The sequence below is a fragment of the Pantherophis guttatus genome, chromosome 7, assembly GCF_059756535.1.
Source record: "Pantherophis guttatus breed Tessera chromosome 7, ASM5975653v1, whole genome shotgun sequence".
NCBI lineage: Eukaryota > Metazoa > Chordata > Lepidosauria > Squamata > Colubridae > Pantherophis > Pantherophis guttatus.
Genome location: NC_142069.1, coordinates 40,065,871 through 40,084,411, shown reverse-complemented (window position 1 = coordinate 40,084,411; position 18,541 = coordinate 40,065,871). Strand labels below are relative to the sequence as shown.

At 39.1% G+C, this 18,541-nt stretch overlaps 1 protein-coding gene across 1 annotated transcript; it reads right to left on the bottom strand.

Moving 5' to 3' along the window:
- Positions 1–1,132: 1,132 nt before the first annotated feature.
- Positions 1,133–2,764, bottom strand: LOC148112816 (uncharacterized). The gene has a single exon (XM_087874314.1). It carries the CDS (start codon positions 2,762–2,764, stop codon positions 1,133–1,135), a length of 1,632 nt encoding a protein of 543 aa, XP_087730440.1.
- Positions 2,765–18,541: the final 15,777 nt, after the last annotated feature.

Sequence of the window (18,541 nt, the reverse complement as noted above, 5' to 3'; positions counted from 1 at the left end):
GGATGAGAGCACCTCCTTTGGAACTGACACCTTGGTGAGAGAGGATCCCTTGCCCGTTCTCTGAAAAGGCAAGAGAAACCATTGGAGGTCTCTAAGGTGTAACCTGGCCCAGGGAACAATAGAGATGGCCGAGACCATCTTGCCTAAGAGTTTGGAAAGAAATAAAGGGGAAGCCCTCTTCTCTCCCAGGACTTTATTCACCATGGACCTCAACCCGGCCTGTCGATCTGGGGAGAGAAAAACTCTACCCTGCTCCGAATCAATAATAGTTCCCAAATGCAGGATTCTAGTCGAGGGTTCCAGGTGGCTTTTCTCAACATTAACAGAGAAGCCGTGTGACGCTAGTGTCTGGAGTGTAAAACGGAGATCAGACATGGCCTGCTGATGGGAAGATGACATAAGGAGGATGTCATCCAGGTAGCACTGGAGACGAACGGCTTGAAGCCTGAGGTGAGCCGCCAAGACCGCCAAAATCTTAGTGAAACTACGGTGGGCAGAAGAAAGGCCAAAGGGTAAGGCCGTGTACTGGTAGTGAACCCCAGCATAACAAAAATGGAGGAACTTCCTATGGGAAGGGCGAATGGGGATATGGAGATAGGCCTCCGTAAGATCAGTTGAGCAGAGGAGATCACCCCTCCGTACACCGTCTAGGATGGAACTCAAGGATTGCATTTTGAACCTTCTATAGATTACAAACTGGTTCAAATGCTTAAGGTCCAGAATCGGTCTCCACCCGCCTGATGACTTGGGGACTAAGAAGACCCGAGAGTAAAACCCCTGTCCCGCCTGATCACAAGGCACACGTTGGATGGCTAGCAGATGGTTGATAGCCGCGTCCATGAGGGATCTACGCTCAGCTATCTGGGACAGGGGACAGCGAATAAAGGACAAAGGGGGGGTGGAAACAAATTCAATGGCCAATCCTGATGAAATGGAGGCCAGGACCCAGCAATCCGAAGTAGTACTCTCCCAAATTTTGGCGAAGAGGCCCAATCTTCTGCCAATGGGAGGACCGTAGGTACTACTAATGCCAGCGAGAGATGGAGCGACCTCCTCCCCCTCAAAAGGGCCACCGGGAACCGAAAGCCCTCCCCCTGGGGGGGTCTGTCCTGGAAATTCCTCTGTCTAGGGCCTAGATACCCTGTATGGAAGTTACCCATGGAACGGGAGAGCCCAAACCACCCTCCAAAGACCTCATCGGGGGGCGAGGACCATAAGGAGAGAAACGGGGTTCCCCTCTCTGAAAAACAGCAGGTAAGATCTTTCGTTTGTCCTTGGTTTCGATAAGAAACTTGTCCAAGGCATCACCAAACAACTTCGAGCCTGAGAAGGGAACAGAGGCTAGGCGCCACTTGTGTCTGGCATCTGCCTGCCAGTGACGAAGCCAGACCAAGCGACGAGCGGCAACAGCGGAGGCCATGGATTTTGCTGCAAACCGCGTAGCGTTTAAAGTGGCATCTGCAGAAAATTGCACCGCAGCAACAATCTTGTTGAGGTCTTGTTTCAATCTTGAGTCCTCTGAGGCCATCTTTTCTTGCAACTGGCGAAGCCAGAGAAGTGTGGTTCGATTGAAGAAAGAGGCCGTGGCCGCCGATTTAATGGCCCATGCTGCCCCTAGGTGGGCCCTCTGCAGGACCTGTTCAGCCCTGCGTTCTTCCGGCCTTAGACCTTCCTCCGGATCCCCTGGCAGAGGTGACGCTGAAAGTAAAGCTGCCACAGGGGCGTCAATAGTAGGTATCTGCAGCAGGGAATCAAGGTCTGGGGACACAATGAAATTCTTCTTGTCCGTGGAGGACGGTACAGGAATCGAAGATGGTGTAGACCATTGCTTATGTATGACCTCCAAAAAGAGAGGAGGAGTCGGGATTGCTGTTATCGGTTTAGGTTGCTCAGCAAACAACGGGTTTAAGGAGCCTACCGCAGAGGTAGGTTCTGGAGGGTTAGAGGGACCCAATTGGGCCGCATTCACCGCCTTGAACAATATAGACTTAAATAAGGCCTGAGGAAACAAGCCTGTAAAGGCGGGCTGATCTGGGGGTAAACCCTCATCCTCCGATAAGTCTGGTTCTAGGTCTCCTGCCTCAACCTGAAGGGAGTGATCGCTGACAGAGGAGATAGCCGGGGAATCTGATCCCGCTAGCGAAATTTCATCCTCCATATTAAAATCGTCTACAGGCTCCTCATCGGCCGAAGGGACGGACTGGATGGGGGGAGGATTATGGGCCGGAAACCCCCGCTCCACCAAGGATTGCTGCACAGCCACAGCAATCATGCGCTGAATGTCCTCAGGATGCCAATTAACCTGCGTTTGGTCGCCAGCCGGCCCAACCTCTGTAGAGGATTGGACCGGAACAGAAATTAGAGGAGCCTGAAGCCCCGAAGGCGCGGGAGTGCAAGACTCCACAGGAGGAACCATGACTCTGGTCGAAGAAGAACCCCACATATCAGTGGATTCGGCAGATAATTGGTAATCCTGAAGGGACACCTGATCAGAAGTTGCAGAGGACACCCGTCTGGGTTCGCTAGAAGTAGCCCTGAGCCCCTTGGGGTGTGCCAGGTTTAGTGCAGAAGCTTCTCTACGTTGGTCCGTAGGAGGCTTGTCCTGCCCAATCCCATTAGTGGGAGATTTGGTTGAATGTTTAGAACTCTTGGTCAGGGCAACCACTTTATGTGCCTGCGCATGGTCCTCTTTGGTTGTGGTCACAGACTGCGCCTGCACTGTGGCCCTACGGCCATGTTTAGATTTGGCTAAAGATTTGGGCATAATGAGTCTTAATGCTGATTGAGCTACACAGGTAAATATTTAAGGCTGGTAGCTTAGTACTGTAAGAAATTTGTGCTGGCTGACAAACAGCTGCCAGGGGAAAAGAAGGGCACAGTAGGTCAGACTGGAGGCCCTCAGAGATCGCAGCCAATCTTTGATGCCTCAAAATGGCATGGGCGCGAAAGGCGGGAAGGAGCGAAGACTCCTCTATGCCTTGGAGGTTATAGCTCTCCCCCGTGGAACTTAATCAGCGACGAGAGCCTCACAAACTGCCCAGATGGATCTGAGAAAAAAACAGGGCGTGCAGCCTTAGCCCAAGCACCGGCAAAAAGCGCCGGCAAGAAGCGCCCACAGCTGAAACTAATTAACGCCGGGCGCAGAATACACAAAGGAAGTGCCTTGTAGTTAAGTACGAGGCTTCGCTAGCATGGCGAGGCTAGCGTGGCGAGGCTCTCGATAGTGTGGAGGGCTGTCAAAGCCCTCTAAGCAGCGCTCCAGCACGATCGAGATATCTAACAGCCGGAGAAACCACGGAGCCGACAAGCGGCTATATGAGTGAGCGCAAGGCTCTCTTAGTAACAGCAAGAGGCTCAAACTTAATTGAAGATAAAATGGCCGCCAGACAGCAAATGGAGGGGGCGCAAGGCTCCACTGCTTGATTTAGGACGAATGGCTGGACCAGATGGCTGAAGGCCAGGCAACACCCCCACCCCACGGGAGCGCTAAGCTCCACCAAATAAAATAAATTACTGACCGTATAAATGCTGGAAATGGAGGGGGATGAGTGAAAATAAAGAGGTGAGGAAAGAAACCTCAGAAATTCAGGAAAGCCTCTGTGAGGCCTGGAGTAACAAATCCGAATCAGAATGCCTAGAATAGTCAAATCAGTCCAATAGTCAAACCTAAGAATCAAATAGAAGGAATAGCTCTAAAAACCAAGGTCACTGGAGCCACAATCCACACAACTGTCCAGTCTGATGACTGAGCAAAAAGCTGGGAGCCCTAGCAACAGGGGGCGGAATTTAAGAAGAATTTCAGGCTCAGTCCAACCTCTGACCAATGAGCACAACCCACGTCTGGCTGCTGTCTCCACCCTCAAGGGAGAATTAAGACATTTAGTGATGGGCATGTCAGAAAAAGGAGTGAGAAATGATTTACTTTGATACGTATAAGCAGTTTTTTTTTTAATCAGAGCAAGTAACCAACAAAATGGACAGAACTTTGTTTTATCACTAAATAGAGGCAGTATGGAATTTTAAAAGGGGGGGCTTTTAATGCCAGAGAGAGAGTCTTTGACAATAGAAAAGCACTTTCTATAGTAAACAAGCAATGTGACTGTCTAGAAGTTACTACTGAAGAAATAACTAGATTTCTTTCCTTCCTTCCTTCCTTCCTTCCTTCCTTCCTTCCTTCCTTCCTTCCTTCCTTCCTTCCTTTCTGATGTATGAAAATGTCATAGGTTGCTTCTTAAAAAGAAAATAGCCAGGGTTACACATTCAGCTATCTCATATGTGACACTAATCTCTCATGCATAAAACTCCTGTATTTTCCTTTAAGCAATATACTTAGGGTTTTGGGGTTCTTTTTTGGAACACTGACAAATATTCTAGGAACAAACTTTAATATGAATGATCACTGCTACGACAAAAATCTTTTCTGTTTCTTTAGTTCTTTCAATGAAAAGGACATTGCATTTGATTTTGTTTCCTATAGGGATGAAACTTTCATGTGTGTGGCACAGGCTTTTTGCATTTCCCTTAGTTATAAAATTTGTGCACACGTGTCAATGTCTTGTGTTCATAGTGTAATCATTTCTCCTACAATCTGCAGTCTCCCTGGTTCAATTAAATCCAAAAGGATTTCATTAGGGACTCTCCCATGCAGCTTTTTCAGATCAGGAAGCATGAACACCCTCAGAGCTCCAGGGTGGTGAACATAATAAGACAAGAAAACACAAACGGAAGCAGCACTGCTTACCACCTTCAAACAATAAAAGAAGCTGAACAATACTATGCAAATAAATTCTAGCAAAGTTCTAAAGCATCCTGAGAATGAAGCTATGAAGCAGGATAACCTTTTAACAAAGAAAACTTTCAAGCACAGAAGATGAGAGTATAAAATTCTTCTATATATTCATTGGGTCATTATTATTTTTTTCTATTGTGTAATTTCTGTTATGTACAGATTTTGCAACACTGAGTAGCTTCTTTGCTTTGTGTATGAATTTTATGTGGGCAAAGCACACATAGAAAAGCAAGTTTATAAATCCTTTCTGATGAGGTTCAGCTTAATTCCCTGTGGTCATGTTATTGCATAATTGCTCATTTCATTACTTTGCCCTTCTCTGAGAATAAGAACAGGAGGAGGCAATGGAAACTAATTGTTAACAACTGTTGGGGAAATGATCTTGAGTCACTGGACTGGCCTATTAGTATGGTATTAGGACTCCCAAAAGTACCAAATTCCAGCAGAGATATAAAACAAATGTATATTAGTATGTGTATGTGCTATTATAATAGAATTATCTTCTAATAACTATTTTTCATTTGATACTTTTGAGCTACCAACAGTTTTCTATTGCCCCTTAAGCACAGCCATGCTGTGCAGACTAGCTACGAAAATAATTAAAAATATTGATCTATCTCTTTATTATTATGTTAAAAAGTTGTTGATATATTGGCTATTAGGAAGTCATAACCCTAAACAGAAGCATCCCTTATTAAAATAAGGTCCTGACCTCCTTATATGTCCTTTTGTTTATATTTTGAATACCAACTTTGCACAAAGAAAAGAAGAAACCAAAAAATGAAGTTTTCTCTTTGAAAAGGAGGTTAGAAAATGGTTTAGAAATAGGAAGAAAAATCCTATATACTGTTCAACTTCCAAATCAGTCAACATCAATTGCCTCTCTCCTGAAACATCAAACAAAGGCAACCCACTTTGTCATCCTTCCACTGTCAAACAGAAAATACAAGTCATGGTGCTTGTTTCTCTTCTCCTTCTCCTTCTCCTTCTCCTTCTCCTTCTCCTTCTCCTTCTCCTTCTCCTTCTCCTTCTCCTTCTCCTTCTCCTTCTCCTTCTTCTTCTTCTTCTTCTTCTTCCTCTTCTTCTTTTTCTTCTTCTCTTCTCTGAGGGTCCCTGAGGGTCGTGAGAGCCCTGACACTCACATTAACCTACCTTGCCCTTCAAGATAGATCAGAGTAGGTCAAACCAAAGTTATGAATGATAATGCTATTTTTATTATAAGATTAGAGTAACAATATCTTGCAAATGTAAACATGATTCTGCTTTGCTCCCTTTATCTTCAAGAGGATTAGGGATAGTCCCGTCAGTTGTGTTCTCAAATTATATTTCTACCCTTGTCAGATTTCTTTTATCTGACCCTTGTTTCAGTGACAACTCTTTATCTTGTTCCTCAAGGTTATTCTTCTGGCCATTGCAGAGAGTCCTGTGGTAAAGATTAAAGTGTTGGATTAGAAGCCAAAAATTTCAGGTTCTAATCCACCATCAGCCAATGGAAGTCTTGAGTGACTTTGATTCAGCCAATCTTTCAGTGTAACCTACCTTAAAATACCATAGTTTTTCTCTTGGGCGGGGGAGAGGAGAAAACACTGTGTATACCACCATAAGCTCCCAAATGAAAAATATGATAATATCTTCCCTTTGGTGAATATTACACAATAGTTCCTCCCCCATCTCCTTATACAGTTTAATCATTGCATAAAAATAGTTCATATTAACAGAAAATCCATCTACCTCTATGGATTTCCTGATGCTGGTATCAACAGTTACTCAGGATTTTAATATAATGATAATAAAATGAAAGTATGTAAGACATATATGCAACTCATGATACACATAGAATTATTCAATTTCATTATACTAATATAAGTAAGTTTTAATTATCTAAAATCTTCCCACTTGATATATCCATTAACATTTCCTAAAATGTTCACATTCAGTTTTATGCTATTAGGATGGACCAAAATGGAACTAGGGACAGCTGGTTAAAAAAATGGCTTCTAAGTTAGATGCAGCATCACCAGTTAATGCCATACTGAAATATGAAACTCAGCCAGTGCTGAAGATTCCATGAAAGAATCATGTCTAAAGTAAAATAAACTATTTTGCACAAAATATTAAAATGTATGATGTGAAAAAAATGATATTCAGTAATATAATTTTTTTTTAAAAAAAATCTGTTTATAAACTATGATACAATAATAGATATGAAGTGTCAGGAAATAAAATTTCTATTGAATTGCTATGCCTGTCCCTTCCTTAGCAAATTTTATTCAGACATATAATATCTATACAAGTCCTGAAACTTTTTTCCAACATGCATATACAAGAAAATAGTATTCTATTCTACCTGATGTTATTGGGGAAATAATGGAAAACCTGCTTAATGTTGCAAATCACAATAACTTCCTAAATTATCTGCATATCCCTGCAAGTTGACACACTGTTTTTTATTCTCACAGGCCATAAACCCCATGAGCATCTGTCAATATTTCTTATATTATTGCTTTGAATGTCTAGCAAGCACTGCAACAACCCATGGAACAACTTTCTTGCATCTGTGCTCAGCTTAATGTCCTATTCCATGACAGAAATGTAGTACAGCAATTAGTACAATTTGGGTCATTAAAGGAATGTTTCACTTCATCAGAGGTTCAAATTGTAAAGCAATGTGGCATTCTGCTTGTAAATAATGGCATAATTTGCACCATTTCATTTTGCTGTATAACCTTGGTAAAACATAGTCAGGTGCTTCTGTGGGAACTGATACAAAGGCAATTTTTGGTCAATACAATTTGTTTTACAGATTTGATAGTTTCATATGATTTGTCGATGGAGGGTTTCATGGTATAGAAGAATGTATAAAGCTGCCTTCTACCAAGACAGACCATCAATATTATGACAAGTGCCAGCATTCCAGAATTTAAAAACTGTTTTTAGAGTTCATTTTATTTCATACTGGAACCTGCACTGCATATCGGACATTAATACAATTCAATGTGTCCAGAAATATTTTACAAGAAATGTTCTCCACTCCTCCACTCACAACAAAATATCTTATGCCACCAGACTTGAAATTTTGGGCTTAGAAAATTTAGAACTACGCCACCTTCAGTATGACCTAAGCATAGCTCATAAAATCATCTGCTATAATGACCTACCTGTCAACAACTACTTCAGCTTCAACCACAACAATACATGAACACACAATAGATACAAACTTAAAGTGAACTACTCCATACTCAATAGCAGAAAATATGACTTCAGCAACAGAGTGGTCAATGCCTAGAATGCACTACCTGACTCTGTGGTTTCATCCCAAAACCCCCAAAATTTTAACCTTAGACTGGCTACTGTTGACCTCACCCCTTTCCTAAGAGGTCTGTAAGGGGCGTGCATCAGAGCACCAGCATGCCTACTGTCTCTGTCCTAATGTTCCTCTTAATTGTATTCATTTTATGTATTCAATTCATTTTATGTATTCAATTTATTCACCAGATATAACAAATAAACTCTTTTCTGATTGCATTCTCTCTTGAACATGTGAAATCAGATTACAGTAGGCTTTTTCCCATTTGCATTTTCTTCTGCCATGATGTTGCCTTTATCTCATCCTTAACCCATATCTGAGACAACCTTGGCTGTTCCATTGTTAAAAGTAAAATATTTCTCTTAAACTGATCGCAACTGCTGCACTTTAGAGTGTATTACATGTGTCTGCATATCTGAGCACTCTATGACAGCAAATTCACAGGTGGAGTCATCTGGCACCCATTGCCCACGTCAGACTAGTCTGGGTGTACCATGTCCTTTCAAGTCCCATTTTGGTTTGAGGATTCAGAAACTCTGTATCCTTCTCCTTCTCTTTCCTAAGCAGAAGCAGACAACCTTGAAAAACATTGTAATGCTTTATGGAGGTGGGAGGTTGAAGAAATTTTTGCAAACTATTTCTAGGCAAAGGCCAATAGTGATCATCACCAAACAAATCCTACACTGATAAATAGATGAACCAATAGTAGAAATCAATAAAAAAAGAAAAGAAAAAAAGAGGAAAATCTCAGTCAGCAAGAAAGTGAAGGTGATCAATTATTTCAATGACTCCACAAACCAAATAAATTATCATCCATATTTTCAATAATAAACAACTTATTCCTTATACCGCAATGTCCAGATAGGACCTTCAATAAAGAAGCTTTTGGGGCTCTGCCAGAAATATCGTACAGCCAAAAATCATTAACCTGTGGAGAAAAGGAATACGCCTTTCAACCAATAATATAGGCTATAATCCTATTCCTTATACCAGATGTTTCTCATAGCTAACCCAATACCTAGCCTCTTTGGCCACAAAAGTCATCCTGCACTCTAAATCTGAATTATCCCATGCTGATTTGTCTCTAATTCATTCTCAAAAATATCATACATTATGGAATCCATCAAAATCTAAATGAAAATTCTGGTAGGAAAGAATATTATTCAAATTCCAAATTACAATTATCACTGATTCCTGTCCTCCAAACCTGTCTATTTGTATAACTTGTAAATCAGAAAGGGGATTCAACAGCATCATAAATTTCCCAAGATACAAATGTAATAACCATTCCAAAGTCAAAAAGTTGTAGTTAATTCAGCCATCATGACATTAATCTCACTCATCAGCCAAAAGACCTTTTCCACTTTTAGCCGAGGAACAAATGCTGCCAAAATCCTACCACAATATGCGCTATTTGATCCATCAGTATATATTTTACAAAAATTTAAATCCAAAGAATATTAAAACTAAAACTAGATATCAAAATCCAGTCACGAAACAGAATTCTTCCACACATCCTTCTTAAAAGGGAAGGGCTTGAAGCCAAACTAGATACAAGGAGGCAACATTCTTAAAGTATCCAATTCTGGCCAAGAAGCCTATTGAACAAAATGAGGTCAGTGACCATCCAAAATTTACTATTCTCAACAGACAACATACACACCACTCCAAGTTCCAAAAGTCAATATGTTTAGAAATGTGGTAGGATAATTACCAGAGGCTTTCTTGACATCAAGAAAAGCCAATCACTGGAATAGGTTGCAGCAATTGACTTTTCTTGATGTCAAGAAAGCCTGTGATAATTCTTCTACCACATTCCTAAACACACTATAAAGGTAGTATCAAAGGCCTCTATTTGAATTAAATTTAACTTACATAAAACTGCCTTATAAGACATATTAAAATGAAGGCCTATATCACTGAAAGACATTCAATCTCTCCCCCAACTCCAGAGTCTCAGAAATACTGTTCTGTACATGAATATGAGATTTACACTTATTCTCAACATATTAAGCATACAAAATCAAAATCAACTTACAATAAACAATTACTTCCAAAATGTTGACTGAAGAAACGAATTGAAGAACTATACAAAAACAATTTGCCATTTCTTACAACCCTATTCTGTGAAAAAAAGTAATATCCCCACAATTTTAGTTTGAAAAAAATTAAACACCCACTCCTCAAGCCAAAATTGAAGGGCAGTTAATGGTGAAGTAGATAGGGCTTCATTATATGGTGAACCCAGCATCTTATAGCTCTTATATGAGCTTCTTAGCTACTAATAGATACAGGTGGCAAGTTAATGGGGAAAGGTGGCCTTTCGAAGTCTCCAAATCCAAGAGCCACTGATGCACAGTATAAAAACCCTGAAAGCTTAAAAATTTTCTGGCTCACCAGATTCCTGGATGCTTTGAAAAAGGCTCACTCTTCATCCCTTTCACCTATTACCTGACCTAGTATGGGCAGGCTGAGAGAGCTGAAAGATGAAGAGCATCTATACTTGCCGGGTCTCTCTACCTATAGATCCATTGTTCCATGTGATTTCAGAATTTGAAAGTTTAAAAGATTCAGAAGACTTTTGTCAGAGTCTAAACTGATGGCTTTCTTTCTTTCTTTTCTTTGTGTTCTTGAATCCACATTGATTGCTGTCTTGCATTATGTTATTATGCTAGTTTCTTAAACTGCCTTAGAATAAAGCCTTAAGTATACATAGTGAGTAGTCCTTGCTTCCAAATGCAAACGAACCTGTGACCCAACCCAACTGGGCTGGAGACAGAGCAATTCAGAAACTGCTCACACAGAAATGATAGATCCTATTTCTGAATACTATTTATATTGTTTATTTAGATATTGGCAAGATACCAAAGCTGCATTAGCATCATCAATAGTGTCTGAAAAACCATAAAATAGAATAAAAATGAAGTGTAAAAAAAAAAATAGAATGGCAGAAATGCTAGCCTTTTCATGAGATTTTAGAGATGGTATCACCAATATTTTATAAGATGTGACGATGATCACAGAAGATTACAGACCTACTAATTTATTTTGGCATGTGGTGCTTGGAAATGTTGCCAGTCCCTGTTCTACTGTACATGTTTACTAAGAAATAAATTTTATCCTAATTGAAGAAGGATGTTCTCAGAACTGAAGCATTATGTCCCCATAAATATGCACGGAGATTCAGCTTTTGAATATACTTGTTGGTGGATGTCTAGTGCCCTACGTATAAATTCTGTCCATCAAATTGCTTTGAGAGGCCATTGACATTGCATACCAGATGAATGAATAGCTCTTCCATTTGCTCCACTTCCACCCTACTGCTTAATTTTCAGTCTTTGCCTGTCAATTATGTAAGCCTCAATTTAGAAATCCATTGCCTGCATCTTTATCTATTAAGAGTAATGCACCAACTTGGAAAGGGTGGAAAAGTGCAGTGTATCTCCCAGCTTAGTAAAAGTGACATTATTTTCACAGAACAGGTCAGTGCATGTATCTCTGACTATTTTCTCCATTCTTTTTAAATCCCACTTTGCTGCCTTAATAGAACACTTTTCTCCTTTGTTCACCAAGTAGAATATTAAAAAGCTTTAGCTGAGGTTCAGTTATACGCAAGTACAAACCATACTGCAGTTATATAAAACAGCACTTCTCTTTTGAGCTCTGCAAAATTCACTGAAATTTGAATGCCTTTCACTTCACCCTGTGCCATTATTTCACCAATACAATCATCACTGCATTAGCATTCAGCTACTAATTACTTAGAACCTACAAGGTCATGTGGTGTGATGGTAGATATGTCCAGTGGTATTAAGTTGCACATTAATCCTGCTAATTTATTTGTAGGAGAACTGAACAAGTGCTCTTTCAGCTGTATTCTGTTTTTGCAAGAGAGAGGCAGAGTACTGTAGGAAAATAATTAGTCTGAAAACAGATCCATAGCTACTTAAAATATACTGCTCCCATTAATAAGGCACATAACCAAAGAAAGTCAATAATACAAGATATAAGTGAGATATAAATGTCACTAATTAGATATATATGTAAATACAACTATCATAATTTAGTATTTGCATTTTGAAACAAAGCAGATAATTTGAAGCTACTCTATCAAAATGCAGAAGTTATAAAATGCTTAAATATAAAGGCATCTCTACATGTAACACTTCCACAGCTCCTGGATAATTCCAAGCTTCTGTGATCCAGCCCCATTATGTTTATTAGGTTGGTCAGTTAATTAAACTAGTTTCTATAAGACAAGTGGAACTTCTGTGGGGAGAGTTTTGCTTAGGAATACTAGAATTTGGGGGTAAATGATTTTGCGGTCTTGGATGCGGCCCTGGATTTCCTTGCCTCTGGCAAGGTACCCAGGAAAGATAACATCCCTGCCAAAGTTCTGAAGTGCTGCAAAGAGAACATCCCCACTGAACTGCATGAAATCTTCTGTCTTTGTTGGAGGGAAGGTGGAGTACCACAGGACATGAAGGATGCAAATATTGTCACACTGTACAAGAACAAAGGTGACAGGAGTGACTGTAACAACTACCGCAGCATCTCTCTTCTTAGTATTGTAGGGAAGCTGCTTGCCCATATCATACTGAAGAGGCTCCAGGTGTCATGCTGAAACATGCTTTTGGAACTGCAACCGAGGGTATTTACCTCCAGACCAGATCAGACAGAAAACTCTTTAATCTCTCTAGATTGAGAGCAAAGTCTAAAGTCCATCTGAAATGCTTATGTGATTTCCTCTTTGCTGACGATGCTGCCGTCACTGCTCACTTTGCTGAAGACCTTCAACAACTTATGGCCGGTTTAGCAAGGCCTGCCAATACTTTGGACTAACAATCAGCCTGAAAAAAACGCAAGTCATGGGTCAGGACATGGATTCACCTCCCTCTATTACAATCTCTGCAGAAGAACTGGAGGTCGTCTATGACTTTGTGTACCTCGGCTCAACTATCTCTGACACTCTCTCTCTAGATACTGAGCTGAATAAACATATTGGTAAAGCGGCCACCACGTTTTCCAGACTTACTAAGTCTTAATAAGAAGCTGACAGAACATACAAAGATCCAGGTCTATAGAGCCTGCGTCCTGAACACACTCTTGTACTACAGTGAGTCTTGGAACCTTTACGCATGGCAGGAAAGAAAGTTGAACACCTTTTATATATGCTGTCTTTGATGAACTCTTGGCATCACCTGGCAGGACAAAGTTCCAAATAGTGCGGTCTTGGAACGTGCTGGAATTTCTAGCATGTATACACTATTGAAACAGCGATGTCTATGCTGACTGGGGCATGTCGTGAGAATGGCTGATGGTCGGATTCCGAAAGATCTCCTGTATGGAGAATTAATGCAGGGAAAGCACCTCAGAGGGAGACCACAGATGTGATATAAGGATATCTGCAAGAGGGACCTAAAGGCCCTGGGAATGGACATTAACAACTGGGAAACCTTGACCTCCGATCGTTCAGCTTGGAGGCTAAAGATGCAGCATGGCCTTCTCCAACTCGAAGAGACACTTGTTCGGCAGGCTGAGGCAAAGAGGCAGTCCTGGAACCAGCATAATCTGGGGGCTGGGCAGGGGACAGAATGTATCTGCCCTCAGTGTGGAAGGGATTGCCACTCTCGAATTGGCCTTTTTAGTCACACTAGATGCTGTTTTAGGACCTCTTTCTAGAGCACGATACCATAGTCTCTTGAGACTGAAGGATGCCAATGATGATTTTGCGTTGACAGAAACTCTTATTCCAACCTGTTTCTTGATTTGCTATTTCTCCCCCCCCAACACTTAAACACTACATTAATTGACTATACAGTATTCACTAATTGACCTTCTGATTAACTATAGCAATGGCTTTGAATCTCCCTTGTATCATCACTGGTTAGGGGAGTTTGTGTTTTTGTCTGTGTGCCCATATGTGTGTTTTAAGCCACTGAACAAAATGGAGCAGAAACTAAGCATAAGGATAAATGCAGGATAGAGTAACACAACCATTTTTTGTGTACTCCCGTAAGGCAGCTGGAGGAAGTGTTAATGAACAAATTCTGCACTTTAAACTCTTCTGTCTGTAATGAGCATAACTGAAGGTTAGTCTGAAAGTGTTTGTGAGATGAGAAAATGGGAATGGTGTGAAAATTCTCTAAAATAAACTATTAACTATATGTCACGTTTGTAGCTAACTGCAGGTTCTTTCAGTTAACTTTAAGAGGATAGGTTCCTGCTATTCCCTGCAATCAGCGTCAGAGGTTCAAAAGCCTTAAACCTTCCTCATTTCTCCTGCATTTTAGAATTCTGTCCCCATGTTCTCATCATGGTACATGTTCTATGTTGTTGTTCCATTTCAATTTGTTGTTTTGTTTTTCAAGATACAAGAAAAGGACCTTTTTAAAGCCCCCTCATAAAGAGCATTCAATCAAATCATAACCAGGAAAATAAGAATCCTTTCACTAAACGTATTGGTTTACCTTAATATGTTTCCTGCAATGGTGGAATTGTTTATTTGCTTGTTTTAAAGGAAAAGGATAGATAAAGTCAAATATCTGTCCATCCTAACTGTTGTCTTGCCAGCCCACATTGGCCTAGTTTTCACCTATTTGAACAATTCCAACTTTTAAGTTAATAGTCCCCGTGAGAGGAAAAATCATTAAAAAACATTTATAATTGGCAGTCTTAGTGGGCTATTTGAAGGAGATGGAGAAAAATCAAATTTTGACATATGGATTTGACGATTGTTAAATTTTAAAAAGAGAAATAAAGATTTTTTTAAAAAATTCCCGTTTACTTTTTGTGAGAAAATAGACATTTTATTACAGTCTTAACTAAGATCAAAAGTAAGCATTCTTTATATCCTTGGAAGAAGAAGTCAGAAGTGATTATTTGAATATGTTTATGTTTTCCTTTCTTTTTCTTTACACTTTTTCACACTTCTATCCCTATTCTCCTTTATACTCTTTATAATTTCTTTTGATTGATAGATTATGTTGTTTTTTATATATATGCTTTGTAAAATGCAATAACATTATTTGAAAAGAGTTCAAATTTTTAAGTGGTTTGGTGAAGTATTAGAATTCCATTGCTAAATGAATTTCTTTATACATTTTCACTATGTATAAAAAGGTCCCAGTGAAAAGAAATTTAGATGTTATTGAAATAATAATTGTGTTTTAACTGCTTTTACATTTCCTAATAATTTGAAAATTTTCACAGCAGGAAGAATATTGAACAGTTTTGTTTTGTTTTTTAAATATTATTTAGTAATTATAGTACTCCACCATCTTTAACTCATAAAAAGAACATGAATGGTAAATGAAGCTGAATTCACATTACCTATCTCTTGGTTTAGTCTAATTACTTTAAAATTATTTTCCTAAAACTTTTTATAGTTGAGTTGCTAATTCATTTTTCTTTTTTTAAAAAAAAAGAAAGAAAAAAGAAAACTTAGAAAGGCCTCATTTGGGATTGTTAGTAGATTCAGATTTTTTAATATTAAAATATTCAAAAAGGAAGTTTTCAGAAGAAATAAAATCAGCAAATGAAGTATATTCAGCATTTTTCAAGATAAATTTGTAAGATAAAGGCTAACATCCAGCTTATTCCTCCTGCAGAATATGACCTCAGTATTTCAATTAGGAAATGTGTCCTTGTGATGCTTCCAGTGAAATCTTGGAAAACATTTTCAGACTCATATTGCATTTTATTTATTTACACTGTAGGAAGAAATATCCTTCTGGGTTCAGCTCCAAGTGGGGAAAAGACACTGGAAACATGGAGAGTGCTTGGAAAGATGGTTTAATGGTGGACAGGATCACATGGTTTGAGTTCCTGAACAGAAAAGGGGCAGAGATGCTGAGCATGCCTTGGTTTTATGCCCTCTTTGAACTTCTTGGGGCCCAGGAAGAGTATCCTGATTGGTTGCTGTCAAAGGTCATAGCTAGCCTTATAGGTTGTCTGTGTGCCAAGTTTGGTTGAAACTTGGTGGGTGGTGCAATAAAGGGCAATTAAATGGCTCTGCCTGAAGGAGATAGATCTTATGTAGAATAGACTGGTTCAGGCCTTAATGGCCCATTAACAAAGGTGCGGGGCTGAGTTTCTGCTTCTCTGAGTTTCTACTTCTCTCTTAGGAAAAATATTCTGCCTTTAGAGTATATCTTAAAATATTTCATTTTTCTAGGAGAGGGGTGAGTGCTAACTTCCTACAATACTATTTAGAGACCATCAACTCCAAGCAGTTGAACTTTTTAAAATAAGAAACAGTAAAATAAATAGCATTGGTTTATTTAAAAAAAAACCACAATAAAATCGAATTTCTACAAGAGCTCAACAACCACCTTACCCCAAGAACTGGGGAAGTAGCCAAAAATTTAGTGCACATTATTGTGGTGGAAGCCACAGGAGCGTGCATGTGCTTCTGCACATGCGCAGATCATTCATGATGACATCCGGGCAGATGGGCGGAGCCTCCAGCTGTTGTTACTATCAGTTCGCGAGAACCGGACCAAACCAGGAGCAACCCATCACTGGCTAGGACAGAGAAAACATGTTTTCAAAATCCCGATAAAACACACTGTTTGATCAAGGAGACCTGGAGCTTACCTATTCTGCAAGATCTATATTGATTAATACCTAATAAGTGTTTTTTTTAACTCACTGAATTAAGAATTGATCCTATCTTTATAGCAATTCCATTTTATTTCAGATTTATGACAGCAGACCTCATCACTTCAAAAAATTAAAGATAAATTAACTTAAATTAAAGGTAAATTGACTTGACTTTACTTCATATGAGAGTACATAATGTTTGGAAAGTGAAAGTTGAAAAATTTGACACGTCCTAGGAGAATATTAAAGAATCACCATCAGTGTTACTACAGTTCTGCTATTTTATTATTTAATCATTATTCATTCATCATTTCTCAACTTTCCCCAGGAATTCTTATATGAGGCTGCCCCTTCATTTAATCCCCAAAGAAGAAATCTAGAGTAGATCTGTTGATATTTAAGTGTAAGTGTATCTGGCCAAAGTCAACTTGTTGGTATCCAGAGTTGGCATAGGCATCAGATGCCACTATTTTTATATAAATATATGAATATAATTTTCTTCCTTTAAAGCACAGAACTACTATGCACAGACTCTTCTATTTATATGAAGATGTATATTCATAATGATTATATATTAAGAAATGCATTTCCGATATAACCAACTATAGCATTATGTTTCTCATCTTGTAATATATTTATATCTGAGAATAAAGAGCCTGCAGATATGCTGTATATAAGTGCCTATACATTCTTAATAGAAATTGTAAAAATTTAATGTTTTAATATTACTAGATTCTTCTCTTATACATGAGCATTTTGGATGCATTTTAATATTGAAATACCACACGGATTTAAACCAGTTGCAGGTTAGTTATATCCAAAATATTATATTCCTTGAAAAGACATTGGATATCATATTTTTAACTGTATACAGTTTTAAGTTCTGTATAACATGTAAATAAAAGCATTTTAGTAATTAATTTTATTCACAAACTATATGAGATCCCATTTGTTTATAAATAAATAAATATGAGATCCCATTTCAATACGATATACTTTATTTATGAGCACCATTTTGACTTCTACCCATCATCAATTGTCCTAGCACAGTGTTTCTCATCCTTGTCAACTTTTAGATGCATGGACTTCAACTCCCAGAATTTCCCAGCCAGCATTTCAAAATGATGAAACACTGAGGAAAGAAAAAACTGGAGATTCATGTATCATCATCATCATCATCTTGCTATTTGTATTTTTTAAAAAATGTTTAAAAGAACAGAAACGATTAATTATTTTTTTGCCATCTTTCACAGATTTTTTTATTCTTTCCAACCCAACAGAATGTTAGACGAATGTTATAAAAGGCATTCATGATTCTGTCATCAGGATAAGATAGAGCATAACAGAACTGGATTGGACTATATTTGGTAGTAAGACAAACTGACAAAGAAATTACTGAGTTCAAAAATGGGAGGCAGAAAAAATCTTCCAGTTCATCTCTATGGGAAGATACAGCATTTTGGAACAGTTGCAACTGTTCCACTCTGCACTGTCCTTGTTCTTGCTTATGTGACCAAAGCAGTATATATTAATAAAGGACTTGAAAAAATTCAACAAATTACACTATGGATGCCTTCCTACCTTTTATGTACGTGTATGTGATCTTACATGGTTATCTGGAAAGAGTTTGATCCTGTTAAGCTTGAGGAAGTACACAAGAATTATTGAAGCTGTTAATTCAGCAAACTTTGTATTAGGTGCATGCCTTTCCTGCCCTGAAAGGGGATGTGAGTGGCTCCAGGCAGTGATTAATTCCTTTTTGATGAGGGGACAGGCCCATCTCTTCTTAAGGAGATGGTAGTGTGTCCTTTCTCAATGGAGGCATCACTTGATCCAACTAA

Excerpts from the sequence above, each read along its gene's own strand:
- LOC148112816 (XM_087874314.1), bottom strand. The coding sequence starts at position 2,764 with ATGCCCAAATCTTTAGCCAAATCTAAACATGGCCGTAGGGCCACAGTG.